A 12,486-nucleotide genomic window follows, 5' to 3' on the forward strand; every position below is an offset into this window, starting at 1 on the left:
TAAAAATAATTTTAATGAAATTAATATTTATAAATGAGTCGGCCTGGTTCTGAAAACCTATAATATGTTTATCAAAACTGAACACTCCACAGACTCTAAGCAAATCTAAGAATTCATTGAACCTAGCTCTCATAGTGGCAGCAAGGAACCCTCCTTTTCCATAAACTTATCACCATCATTGGAATCACTCCTTTAAACTGGTTGAATCTCACTCTTTACTGCATAAGTGGCTCTTTCATAACATGAATCCCTAGCACAAATGCACCCAATGCTACGACTGCACGTGGATTGTTCAGTGCAATGAACCTTTCAATTACATTTTAAGACCCTTACCAACAAAAGTGCATACTTTGGAGGATTTCTAAAATAAGCGAATATCAGGTAAACCTATGACGCAACAACGTGCAAACAAATGCCCATCCTTTCTCCCAGCAGTACTTTCATGATGGATTTTACTGAGCCAAACACCTAACTTGATACAATGCCCTGCTTTTAACCTACGAATACAATCCTATTTCAATAGTATTTATTTCATCGTAATCAAAGTAATCACTGTGGCATTATTCTCAAAAGGTCAAGAATTATTGTGGTTGGTAGTCTTTTAACTGATTTCGAAATTTAAAAAGTCATGGACCTGGAAATAAGAAAAAACTTTTATTTAGCAATGATGGTTATTTCAGGTGTAGATCAGATACAATTAAAGCCAAATAGCCAGTCACTTGCGGTGTAAGAACCTTTTTATGTGTCAGACTGCACTGTAGTTAGAAATTAGGTTGCTAAGGGTAACAGGGAAATTTACAGATTGTCTAGTGGTAGTTAGAAGGCTGTAGTTAAACTTTAAAACTGCTTTGCAATGTTGAGAATTTGAGAACATACTTGGTCGTGGGTGTGGCATAGATCACACCAAACCAGTGTTAAAAAATGCACCCAATACCAAAAAGGTAGAAACCTAAAAGCATAAACATGTGTGTCCTGGTGTTCAAAAACTTACCAAACTGCATGCCCCAGTCTCCCAGGTAGTTTAATCTTGTAACTTGGCATCCAAGTGCTTCTTTCAGATTAGCTATGAAATTTCCTGAAAATAAACATGATGGCTAAGATAATAATATAAAAAAATATATATATACACTGTCGTCCACGTACAGACCAGGAGAAATCACAAGATAGACACAAAAATAACATGTTAGCCTTCAAAACATAAACAGATTGAAAAATACATATATACATGGGGTTGTGGTGGAAGCCATAGTTTGCAGGGGACAGAAGTTCCTGCTCACTGACTAAAAATTCAGCCTTTAATCTTCTATTATTTGGTAGAGGAACAAAATAGGGCCCTTTCGGCAGATGAAGCACCTTTTAGGGCAGAGTCATTTTAAGTGTTCTAGAGGGTTGTAGGCAAAAATTCAGAGGGCCCTATTTGGGACACACAGTTGAAGGACATGGAAATTACACGTCTCCATGACAAAACGCCCCATTTAAATTCCAGCATGTTACTGGCAATATGCAGGAGCCCAGTGACTATCAAGGCAGGTTGACAGAAAGGCAACCTGGAATGTCAAAATATGTAGGATAATGACTGCATGATTGCAAGAATATTTTTTTGTAAAACTGTACCCATTCTTTAAAGAAGTGCCTGGTGGGACCAACACAGACAAAATGTTTCGACAACACAGGCTCTGAACTGAGACAACTGAGCTGCTACCAAGGTTGTACAATCACACACACTCAAGCTTTTAACAGATCGGACACAGGTTCAAGATTCACAAATCTCACGTTAAGAGGACATTCATTCTTACCTCAACGAATAGGTCATTGCCACTGATTTAACAAAGGATTCTAATCTTGTCACATGGTGTCCTCAATACCCACTGACTGAAATGGATGATACTGTGCTCTACAGGGCGAGGGTCGGTAGCTCATCTCGGATCGGAAGCATCTATGTTTGGCCAGAGTTGTCCTTGATACAATTTTGGACCCCGAACACAGGACTGAGCAACTGTGGAATGAGCCACACTTCCATTTGGCTGACATTAAGCATATAATGTATACTATAAACACCCTATCTCTAGGGACTTAGCAATGCATTATAATCAGTGGAAAGGATGGCCAACAACCGTTATCAAATCATCATCCCACACTCATCACCAAGAACCCCTGTAGCAAACGAAAGATGGGGCTTCTTGAATTATAGAGGCATAGAATAGATGCAAAGTTCACAAACCACATAGGTCTCAGGAGCCATGTACACTTTCAGTATTAAAAAAACTAAATGTTAACACCTACGGGCAAGTTTATGAGACACTGATAAACTTCACTATATAGATGTATAATTTCTAATCTATCAATGCCTCAAAATTTGATTTGGAGGAAGAGCCTGCTACCCCCGAGGTCCTGCGCAGGTCTCCAGCAGGTTTAGAGACTGACTGAGGATGTTTTATGACTACATATAAAGGTGAGAAACACAGACAAAAGATTGTCATTCAAACAGACCTGGCCCAATCCTCAACGCGATTTAGAAAACAACTTGTGCTGTAGTCTCCTTTGCCATCTATAGGCTTAGAGCAGTATTTGCTTGTTAGAAGGTGGGTAAAGGCAGAGGATCTTGGCATTTGGTGCATGAGGAGAGTTACCTAGAAGAGTGCCAATGACTGGAAGGGTGAAGTGATAAGCAAAAGGAGGATGGAGGAGAAGAGATGGGGGAGGTAGAACAGAAAGAATGGATGCCATGTATTCTTTTACTAGACATACGTGTATGCAGACAGTTCATAGTATCCTTAGGTGCAACCTAAGAGAGAATCGCAAATGACCAGGTAATAATAAGGAATAAGAGATGCAGAAATCATGGGCAACCCTGATCCTAATTTGCTTTTGGTAAAAGAGGCGTATATTATCCCTTAGATTGAAAAGAAACAGATAGAGGTGCTGCTCCGACAAAAACAAATGAGACTCACTTCAGATTGGAAGACATAATTTGAAACTCGATAACCCATTTTACTAAGCCCATAATGTTCATCTGGTAAACACAAAGTGTGGACAGCACACCCCTAAGATACTAGCAAATTTCAGAACGTAAATTGTGTACAACCTGAGCTCAAAGGCTTTAGACTTAGCACCTATCAAAGAATAACACATTACAAGTATAGCAATGAGAGTGCTTACCAATTATTGTAGAGCGCAAGTGTCCAACATGAAACCGTTTGGCAATATTAGGAGAACTGCAATAAGAGACAATGAATATAAGTTTCTTCACTATCAAGAGTCGATGCACAAACTGCACAAAAACGTTTCTTACCAAGCAATTTACAGAAGATCAAAAACAGGTACTGTTCAGTGAACACGCATATATTTGAAATATCTAACACCTACAGCATGCATAAAATCACTGGACATGCAAAACGCCCTTGCATTGAGAAAACACACATCACTTAACATAGTGACTAATGTACTGATAGCTCTAAGTCTCTCTTTTAATATACTTCTTGTATATCTTGTGGGGACTCAAACATCTTTGCACGGCACAGGTCTGTCCCTTTATTTTTGTAACCTTGGAGCTATGCAGTCTTTAATGGATCTACCATACTAAGGCCTTTAGGCTTCCAAAGTTACCTGTTCTACTCTCCATCTCTAGCTAAGTGATCAAACAATTTGAGTGAATAGGACTTATGGGCAACTCTGGTCTCCTTACATACTTCATATTTATCCTTAAAGGGTATGGAGGGGTTTGACATGCTGGAATGAAAAACAGGTTGCCTTCAATATGACTCGACACTTGGATGACCTTAAAAAGAGAAGTCCTTGGTTCGTTCACATTTTAAAAGGTCTGTCCTGCTTCTGTCTGAAGTAAAATCATCATGCCCACCAAGCCCACCAATCCAGACACCAAGAAGGAAAATAGATTGGATGCTCATGTTCTTATGAATTTACCCTCAACTCTACTACTGACAAAAATAGCTTGCTGCCTTTAACCTTCACATAAGTGTGTAAAGAAGTTATATGACACTATATGATACTGACCTAAATTCTACAATGGTCTTCCCTTTTGGCAAACCCGAGAGAAGCTCACTTCTGAATCCATATGCAGGTCCATCCGCCGCTACCTGCTGCACAACTGCCTAGAAAATATAAGAAGCAAACACATCATGTACCATTTGCGTCAAGGGCTTTGTAGCGAAGGTTAAAAAGGTGTAGTTACCATTTACAACCAAACGTCCAATATAAGAAATATTTGGTAACACATACCCGTTGGCCCCTCTTTACCCATCAATAATTTGGAGGAAAAGGGCTCAATAAGCAGATACATTTTGAGAACAGCACCCAAGACAGACAACGTGACTGACAAGGGGCACTTATAACATAGGTCCCTGAGTTAAATCATCACAAGAACTATTTGTAAAATAAAAATACATAAAACACCAAATTGAGCTTCAAAACATCTGAGACCGTCAGAACATATTCCATGCTGTGTGTGTTAATGTTTGGTCTTGAATCAGTACCACTGGGGACCAACAGCGGCAGGCCCTGTTGAGCATAAACTGTTAAGTATGATTTTCTATTGAAAAGACAAATTCGCACAAAGCTTTTCACCAAAATAGTTGATTCAACTTGGGTTCGGCTTGACAAGGTTCATGCAGATCTGCCAAGCAGCGGTTAAAAAAGTGATATTTTCCATTTTAACTGCCAAATGGTTATTTGCTTAACAATACAGCAAAAATAAATCAATGACATTATACCAAATGTGTATGAAAGTAAAAGGAAGTGCCTTTGCTTGGTGTGATGCATAACTGTTCAGTAGTTTTAGAGTAATTTGCGTTTTAAAAAAAATTGCAGTGGACTTGAAAGGGTGAAAAAAGATAGAGATATCTGGACCGTGAATTTGCAGGTACTTCATGGATTCGCAAATTAAATTAAACAAAATAAAGGCACATCATTGGATGAGGGAGTTTTTCTCTTATCGTCCATCATGGATTTGAGAATTCAGTTCCTAATTCACGACTCCACTATGCTCTGATTATCTGTCAATCACAGAAACCTATCTCTTACAGCATCATTTTCCAACTTGGTGAAATAGGCAACGTGCTGGGATAATTAACAATAAGTGTATAAGGGGGAAGGTTGAGCTTTTCATGACCCTGACGCCCATGTGAGGGGTGGACCGAAGAGCCCCCCGTGGAATTAAAATAAATATTACAAAAATACTTTTATTAGGAGATTTGCAAGTCGTGGAGGATCTGCAAATCCTGGAATAATACCTAGATCCTGTGGAGCCTCCTGAAGTCTCAGGATTTCCGAATCCGGCAATGAATTTGGAAATCCTCATAAAAAACTTTAAAACAAAATAATTTAGCAAATTCAGCTGCACATGGCCACACGCAGGGATTGGCTGCCAGCTGTAGCTTAGATGCAGGGTCCGGCGAAAGAACAGGCACTTCAGCCATCCCTGTTGCATACTGCCCACTTTCGGCCATGCACAGCAGGGACTGGATGACCACGGCGGGTTGAGTGGAGCAAACTGTTGCATGTGGTATGTGCAGGAATGTGAGTTATTAGTAGGTGGGGGTATTCACCCTCAGCTAGTAATAATACCACAATCACTAATAGGTCCAGTCAAGTCTCAGTAATTAAATTCTTGCTCAACTCCTGGTAGTTAAGCAAATGAGCAGTCTGGCTTAACTTAGGAAACAGGTATGTGTAAAGCATTTATTACCACCAACACAGTAAAGAACTAAAAGACACAACACAATATAAATCCAACACCAATTTATAAAAATAGAAAATATTTTTATCTTTAAAATTACACCAAAATGATAAAAACACAATGTAGGGAAGCATAGTTTGTGTTTTTCAAAGATTAAATAAAAAGTTGTGCATTCTAGCACCAAAAAGCATGAAGTGCTACTTGCAGCCAATAAGTTATACTGGACCGGGACAAAGTTTTAGGCTGACCATGATGGAGCACGGGTCTGATAAATTGAGCACTAGGTCCCAATTAAAAGTTACTGACAGCGGACTGCTGCAGCACGATGTCTCTGTAAGCCTCTGGAAGTCTTTGTCCTCGCTGGCGAGGAGAGCCAGAGCTTTCAGCGGGACAAACAAACGCAGTCTGGCCGATCTGTGAATTGACAATGGCGGTTTGACTCTCGACGCCAAGTTGATCTCCTGGAGCTTTTGTGCAAAAGTTTGCTGAAAGTTTACAACTTTGAGTTCTTCAAGTTTCTTGGTTACTTTGGGGAAACAAGGGTTGAGTAGCACCAGCCAAGGGTTTAGAGACGTTCTGGATTGCCTTTTGGGGGCTAGGCCTCAATTTACCACATTGCACCTTCACAGTCCAGAAAAAATCTAGTTGCAACTGGTCAGCTGGGGTGATCCTATCTTTGGCTGGGCAGGTGACTTCTTCCAGCTCTGTTGTACTTGTTGCTAATCAAGGAGTCCCCTCTTTTTGCTTGAGTCAGGCACAGCCCTTTCTTTGTGGAGCCTTGTGATTGCAGCAGGTGCAATCCTTCTGAGTGCAAGCCTTCTGTGATGCAGTCCAAGGGTCCAGTAGGGCAGTCCATCTTCTTCTGATGTTCCAGGCAGTGATATGAGGAGCTCCTGTAGCTCTCCGATATTTATCCTCCATTTTGGGCTGGCAAGAGGAGGGAACACCCCAACCCATAGGGGTAAAGTTACCTTCCTCTGCTATGACCACTTCCTGCGAAATGCAGCATATTATTGACTCAGAATGCACTGTCTTCACAAAACTGAAAATGAAGAAAATCTCTCCTTCGTGTGTTTGTCTGTGTAACCCAATCCATAGGTGTGGCTAACGACTCACTACACTTCCCTTCCAGCCCCCTTCCTAATCTAATTAGGGGTAGGCTCCCATATGGCTGGATGTCAAGAAAGTGAGGACTGGCCTGGGTCCTGTGACATCTGTTCTCCAGCCTTTGAAGTACAGCTTATCTCCCCAGCCCTCTTCCTCTCCCTGGTTTCTCCAGGAAGTAAATATCCTCCCACCAAATGGTTGCATTGTTTCAGCACTAGGCCTCTTCACACCTACTCAGGGAGCAGCTTGGCTCAGGCTGTCAAAGGCTGACTAATCCTAAGAGGCTGATACAGGGTTGCTTTAGGTAACCTCAGGATAGAAAGTTCTAAAACTACTTTCCTGTAATATTTATAATAAATCTGACCATGGCAAGTTGTTGGCTTTATTGTATATTTATACTTTGAATGATATTACAAGCTAGCTCCCAAGCAAAGATAGACTTTATTAAGCCTTCCCTTGATAGCTATGGGGCTAGCAGCACTACAATGGGAAAATGCGACTTTGACAGTTTTTCCCAACCATGGAATTAAAAACTTCTTTTATATTGTTTCTGAATTGTATATCAATGCACACTACCTTTGGGGCACCTGGGCAGACCTTAGGGTTGACTTATAAGTTATAAAAAGGTAGTTTGGGGTTTTGAACTACTTTTAATTCCAAAGTCAAATTTTGACATCATTAAATTTTAAAATCAGCCGGCAAAGCAGATTTGGCTTTAAAATGACACCTGACACCACAGCAGTACACACTTAAGTGCATTAAACCCACTGGGAACTCTATGCCTACATGTCCTACCATATACTAGAGACTTGCAGTTAGGTTCTCTTATGTTGAAGACTATATTAAAGCACGTCCTGCTTTATTCTAGCTAGCTAAATGGAAAAATAAGGCAGAGTCCCTTACTAAAGAGATAAATGTGAAAAGGGTATGGACGTTCCATGGGTAGCAGAGGTGAGAAATAGTCTATGTAGTATTACACATCTACATGTCTTTGATAACCTTAATGATTTAAAGATTGCAAACAAAAAAAGCTGTTGGTGGCCCTATACAAGTACTATCATTAGGGTAGATTGGCTAGGGAATCCAGCAAATCAAGTGTGGCCTTGTTTTTGAACTTTGAGAATGACCGCCAATTGACAAATTAGTTGATTAAACCCATGGGTCGATGAGTGTGGCCTTCTCTTTTGTCTAAGGGCAGGCACTGTCAAGTACCTATTATGCTTCCCTTTGGGGTTTCAATCTAATCTTGATTTCGTTACCTGCCTATGTGATGGGCGCTCAGGTCAAACTCTTTTACATTGTTTATTCTTTTCGTAAGTATTATACACAATATACAAAATCGTTTTTAGTTCCTTTTTTTAGAAACGCTCTTATGGTGACTACAGAGAAGCATACAGGATCCTCCTCAAATTGGAATACAATGAGTTGTGTGGGGGCCTTTTTGAAAACATCTGCTCGAGCGAGCAAATTGATGAATACTGTACAATTGAACCTTGACATCTTTGTACTGTATCGAATTTGTATGCATATTATTTTTAATATATCATGACTTGTATGTTTTTAATTTTTTATGAGCCTGTTCTTTTATGGATATGCTTTTATCCAAATAAAGTTATGGTGACCCTCAATTTAGCCAGCAACTTAATTTCGGCTTGAGCACCAATACCCAGGAATGGCCTCCTAATGAGTTCTGGTTTCTTTCTCCTCTTTTCTGTCTCCAGTTCGATTAGGTATAAGGGCCTTGGAGGGTTTGATGTGAACATTTGTACAGCGGTGGGTCCGGGTGGAGGGGGATTTTGCCGGACGATGACGAAGGAAACTTAAATAAATACATTTCCCTTGTTGTCGTCTGTCAAAAACCCCCTCCCTCCCCCCCCCCCCCGCCCCACCCCCCTCAACTGGCCCCACCGCTCTTACCTGCACAGGCTACGCCTGGTTTTATCGCTGAAAATGAGTCTTCATGTTGTGGTTCACACAACTTTCTGCTATGAAATTGGTTATGCCTGTAAGAATAATCTTTTTTCTTCAATCCACGTTCGGGAGGAAAAAATGTTACACAACCTTTTGTGGTCATAGATTAACAGATTATTTTTGCCTCTAATGCAGACTCAGGGGGGAAGTATAGTTAGTCCAACAACATTGTACTAAATGTGGATACAGCAGAAACACTTCAACATGTTCCCATAAAGGACGATCAATGTGCTCAAAAGGCATGGCTAAAATGCTTGTGATTCCAGAAGAAATGGATATGAAATGCTAAGAAGCATCTGCAGCACTTCACAGGACTTGCTGCTATTGATATAATTGAGTCAAGGAACCCACATCTTGAGCAAGACCCCAAGGTGTGCTGCTATAAAACCCCACAAAAAGCCATAAACGATATGGATGGTCTGGTTGCTTAGGCCATTTTCTCTCCCAAGGTTACAGATCATGTTTCTTTCCATTGATATTTTTTGCTTTTCTAAGATTTTTCCGGACCTCTTCCACTTTGGCTATGGTCATTGCCACTTGATTGTGACACAAATGGTCATCTACCTGCTAACAGGCTAATGGTGCTGGGTGTGCACCTTTTTGACAGAATGTGCAGGTTCCTAACACAAACGAGCCGCCTCCTTGGCCAATGCCCTGTAATGGATGAATCAGAGAACATTGTGTCTAAATTAGTCTAAAATTATTTTGCTAAAATGTGCTGTTGCCTTCTCTGCGCAATGCTTATCAGCCTGTAGCCACCGGCCTTACTAAGTTGGAACGTCCTCTTGTAGTCTTTTTCTTGGTCTCTAAGATGACCATTTCTGTATAAGTCAATGCTGTCACAAAAAATGTTGTCAATCGCCTTAAGACACCTTTTTCTCTTGACTTCATTTATTGATGATTTCGTACACCTTAAACTTGATCCTATGTGACAGAGCATTTTACATAGAAAACTATTTTACATACAATTAACTTACAGTAATAAAAAAAATTCTTCCTAACAAAGTTAGGACATAATTTAATATATACGCAAAAAAATGAAGGACGGAATGCTGAATAAATCATACATTCACCCCCAGTCAAGAGATCTGGGTTAAATCCATCGTTCTTTTGCACACCATGCCACCCCAGTTTAGACCCAGCCATATGCAAATCAGTCTTGACCCTACGCCTCATGGGAACAGTCCAGACCGAACTACCAAGCCAGGTCCTCCCTGGACTGGAAACAAGCATCCTGGGGCCGGTTTCTGGGTATTACCCTTCATCAGCCAGGCTAGCTTGAATACAGTGGCACAGTGAGCAAGGGACCCACGTCTGTGCATAGCCATCCTACTTAGGGTGAAAAGTGCTACACAAACAAATGATGGAATGAATGCTGAATAAATCATACACTCACCCCCAGTCAAGAGATATGGGTTAAATCCATTGTTCTTTTGCTCACCATGCCACCCCAGTTTCGACACAGTTTAGACCCAGCCCGAAACCGTTCCTAGGATGCTTGTTTCCAGTTCAGGGAGGACCTGGCCTGGCAGTTCGGGCTGGACTGCTCCCATTGGGCACAGGGTTAAGACTGATTTTCATATGGCTGGGTCCAAACTGGAATGGCTTGGTGAGCAAAAAAATCGATGGACGTAGGCCTAGATCTCTGTACTGGGGTGAATGTATGACATTGTTCTGCATTCTGTGCATCAATTGTTCGTTTTATATTTATATTTAATTTAATATATAAGCATCAGAAACCAAAGGATCTGTCAAGGTTAAGCAAATAAATATAAAGTTTATGGTGAGTAGCGCTGATAATCTCTATGCCAAATCAACAAAACGGGGATGTAGCTGCTAACAGATATGCAGACTATAAACAGAGGATCTGGCTCCTTCTTAACCACTGTCTAGAATAGGAACTTTGTATAATGTTGCAAGCTTATAGTCTGGATAGTGCATTCCATAAATATGTAAAAAGAAATACACAAGCCATGAGTTAGAAGTAATGGCAGTAGCTCCCCTGACTTCCCTGCACTGTGGGTGAGTCCGGGGTATATGTTGACTGTAATATTTGTTCCACCTACTTGAGCCCCTGGGAAGCGCTGTATGGAGAGTTACAACTTGTATCCAATGAGAATGTTGTCAACAGCCCATGTCTAAATATGTTTTTTTTTTTTTGTAAGACCTTTATTGCTGTAGAATATTTTACACTGCAGAGAGCCTACAACCCTGGGGCCGGCAGCGATGCAACATATAGCATACAGTTATGATGGAATTACACAGCCCATCAGCCGACAACCGTAGGTCCAGCGGCGCAGTGGATACCGTTGTGTCTTATTTTTCATGGCATTGTGGTAATATCACATAACGAACTTATAACAATAACTCTTAAACCAATGAATGAGACCAGTACATTCCAGCAGTAAAAGCAATGAGAACGGTGTGTACTATTGGGCAAACTCTTAGACAGTTCTCTTGGGCACATAACCTTTTGGTAATAATTGTTTCTTATCGGCCCTTCTCTCTAGATCATTCATCCGTGTCAACCTCCAATGTCCGTACATAGTCCGTGAGGTAGCACCAGAAATCTTTAGGCCTCAATTTTGCCGGTAAGACCTCCTCATATTTGAGAAGCTTATCCCTGCAGCAGGACATATCGTGTAACCATCTAGACATCTTAGGCACCCTTTTACTGTGCCAGCATTGTGCGATTTGTCTCTTGGCAAGTAATAGTGAGATCGCGCAAAATTTACGTTTGGTGGCTTTGAGGTGTGGTGTTATACCTAGCAAGCAGGTGCGTATTGTGCATTCTATCGCCACTCCCAACATGGTAGATACAGTTTCAGTAACCTCCATCCAATTCCCCTGGATCCGAGCACAGAACCAGGCTAAATGTGCAAAGTCAGCTCCCACTGAACCACATCTCTTACATCTATCTTCCTCTTGCAGGCCATATTTACACATTCATGCAGGTGTGTAGTATGCCTGGTGGAGAAACTTGTAATGTATAATGCGTAGGTTACCATTAGGAGTGAGAATTTGTGTCAATGCGCATGTCTGCTGCCATTCCTGGTCATTTAGCGGGGCCTCTAGTGCTGTGTCCCATCTCGCTCTAGCTCTCTCAGTGGTGTACGGTATTTCTGCTTGTGCTTCGGCGTATAGTCTAGACACTAGGTGTGATATGTCTTGTGTTTTTATGATCAGCTGCTCTGGCTCTTTAGGGAAGGTGGGGTAGTGTTCCTTCAATGCACGTTTCAGACTATAGTATGTAAAGCAGAACAGTTGTGATTTATTTTGGATGTATGTCAGGTCGTCAATTTCTATAAATTGGCCTTCGTGAAACACATCTCCCATCTTCTCCATGCCTACCTGTTGTAACAGTTTCATGCCCACCTTTTCTACCGTTAAGGACAACGCCTGATGATGGTGTAGAGGCATTTCTGGCGCATACAGAGGGGATTTATGCGCCAGCTGTCCCAATTTCCGCCACGCCTTGACTGTGGTGTCTATTGTGTTTATGTCCTGAGCATGGAGGGGTTGTCGCACATGTGTCAGGATAGCTGTCAGTGGTATAGGTTTCGTGTCCCCTTCCTCCACAGCAGTGTGGGTGAGGTATGGTACCTCGTGGTACCAGTAAGCTGCATATTGTGCCTGGGCGCATAAATAATATAACAGGAATTTCGGTACACCAAAACCACCTCTGATATGTGGGAGTGTTAGTGTCTGAAGAT

The 12,486-nt window shown here is 41.2% G+C and overlaps 1 protein-coding gene across 1 annotated transcript in view; it reads right to left on the bottom strand.

Annotated features, from left to right (window-relative positions):
* RARS2 (arginyl-tRNA synthetase 2, mitochondrial) overlaps positions 1 to 12,486 on the bottom strand; it is a 273,941-nt gene that overhangs the window by 185,841 nt on the left and 75,614 nt on the right. The window contains exons 5-7 of the mRNA XM_086926598.1: positions 4,015 to 4,112; positions 3,160 to 3,215; positions 992 to 1,075 (exon numbers count right to left, since the gene is read on the bottom strand). Of these exons, the coding sequence (XP_086782724.1) occupies positions 992 to 1,075; positions 3,160 to 3,215; positions 4,015 to 4,112 (238 nt within the window). The remainder of the gene's footprint in view (positions 1 to 991; positions 1,076 to 3,159; positions 3,216 to 4,014; positions 4,113 to 12,486) is intronic.

This window comes from Lissotriton vulgaris, chromosome 6 (assembly GCF_964263255.1).
Source record: "Lissotriton vulgaris chromosome 6, aLisVul1.2, whole genome shotgun sequence".
Lineage (NCBI taxonomy): Eukaryota > Metazoa > Chordata > Amphibia > Caudata > Salamandridae > Lissotriton > Lissotriton vulgaris.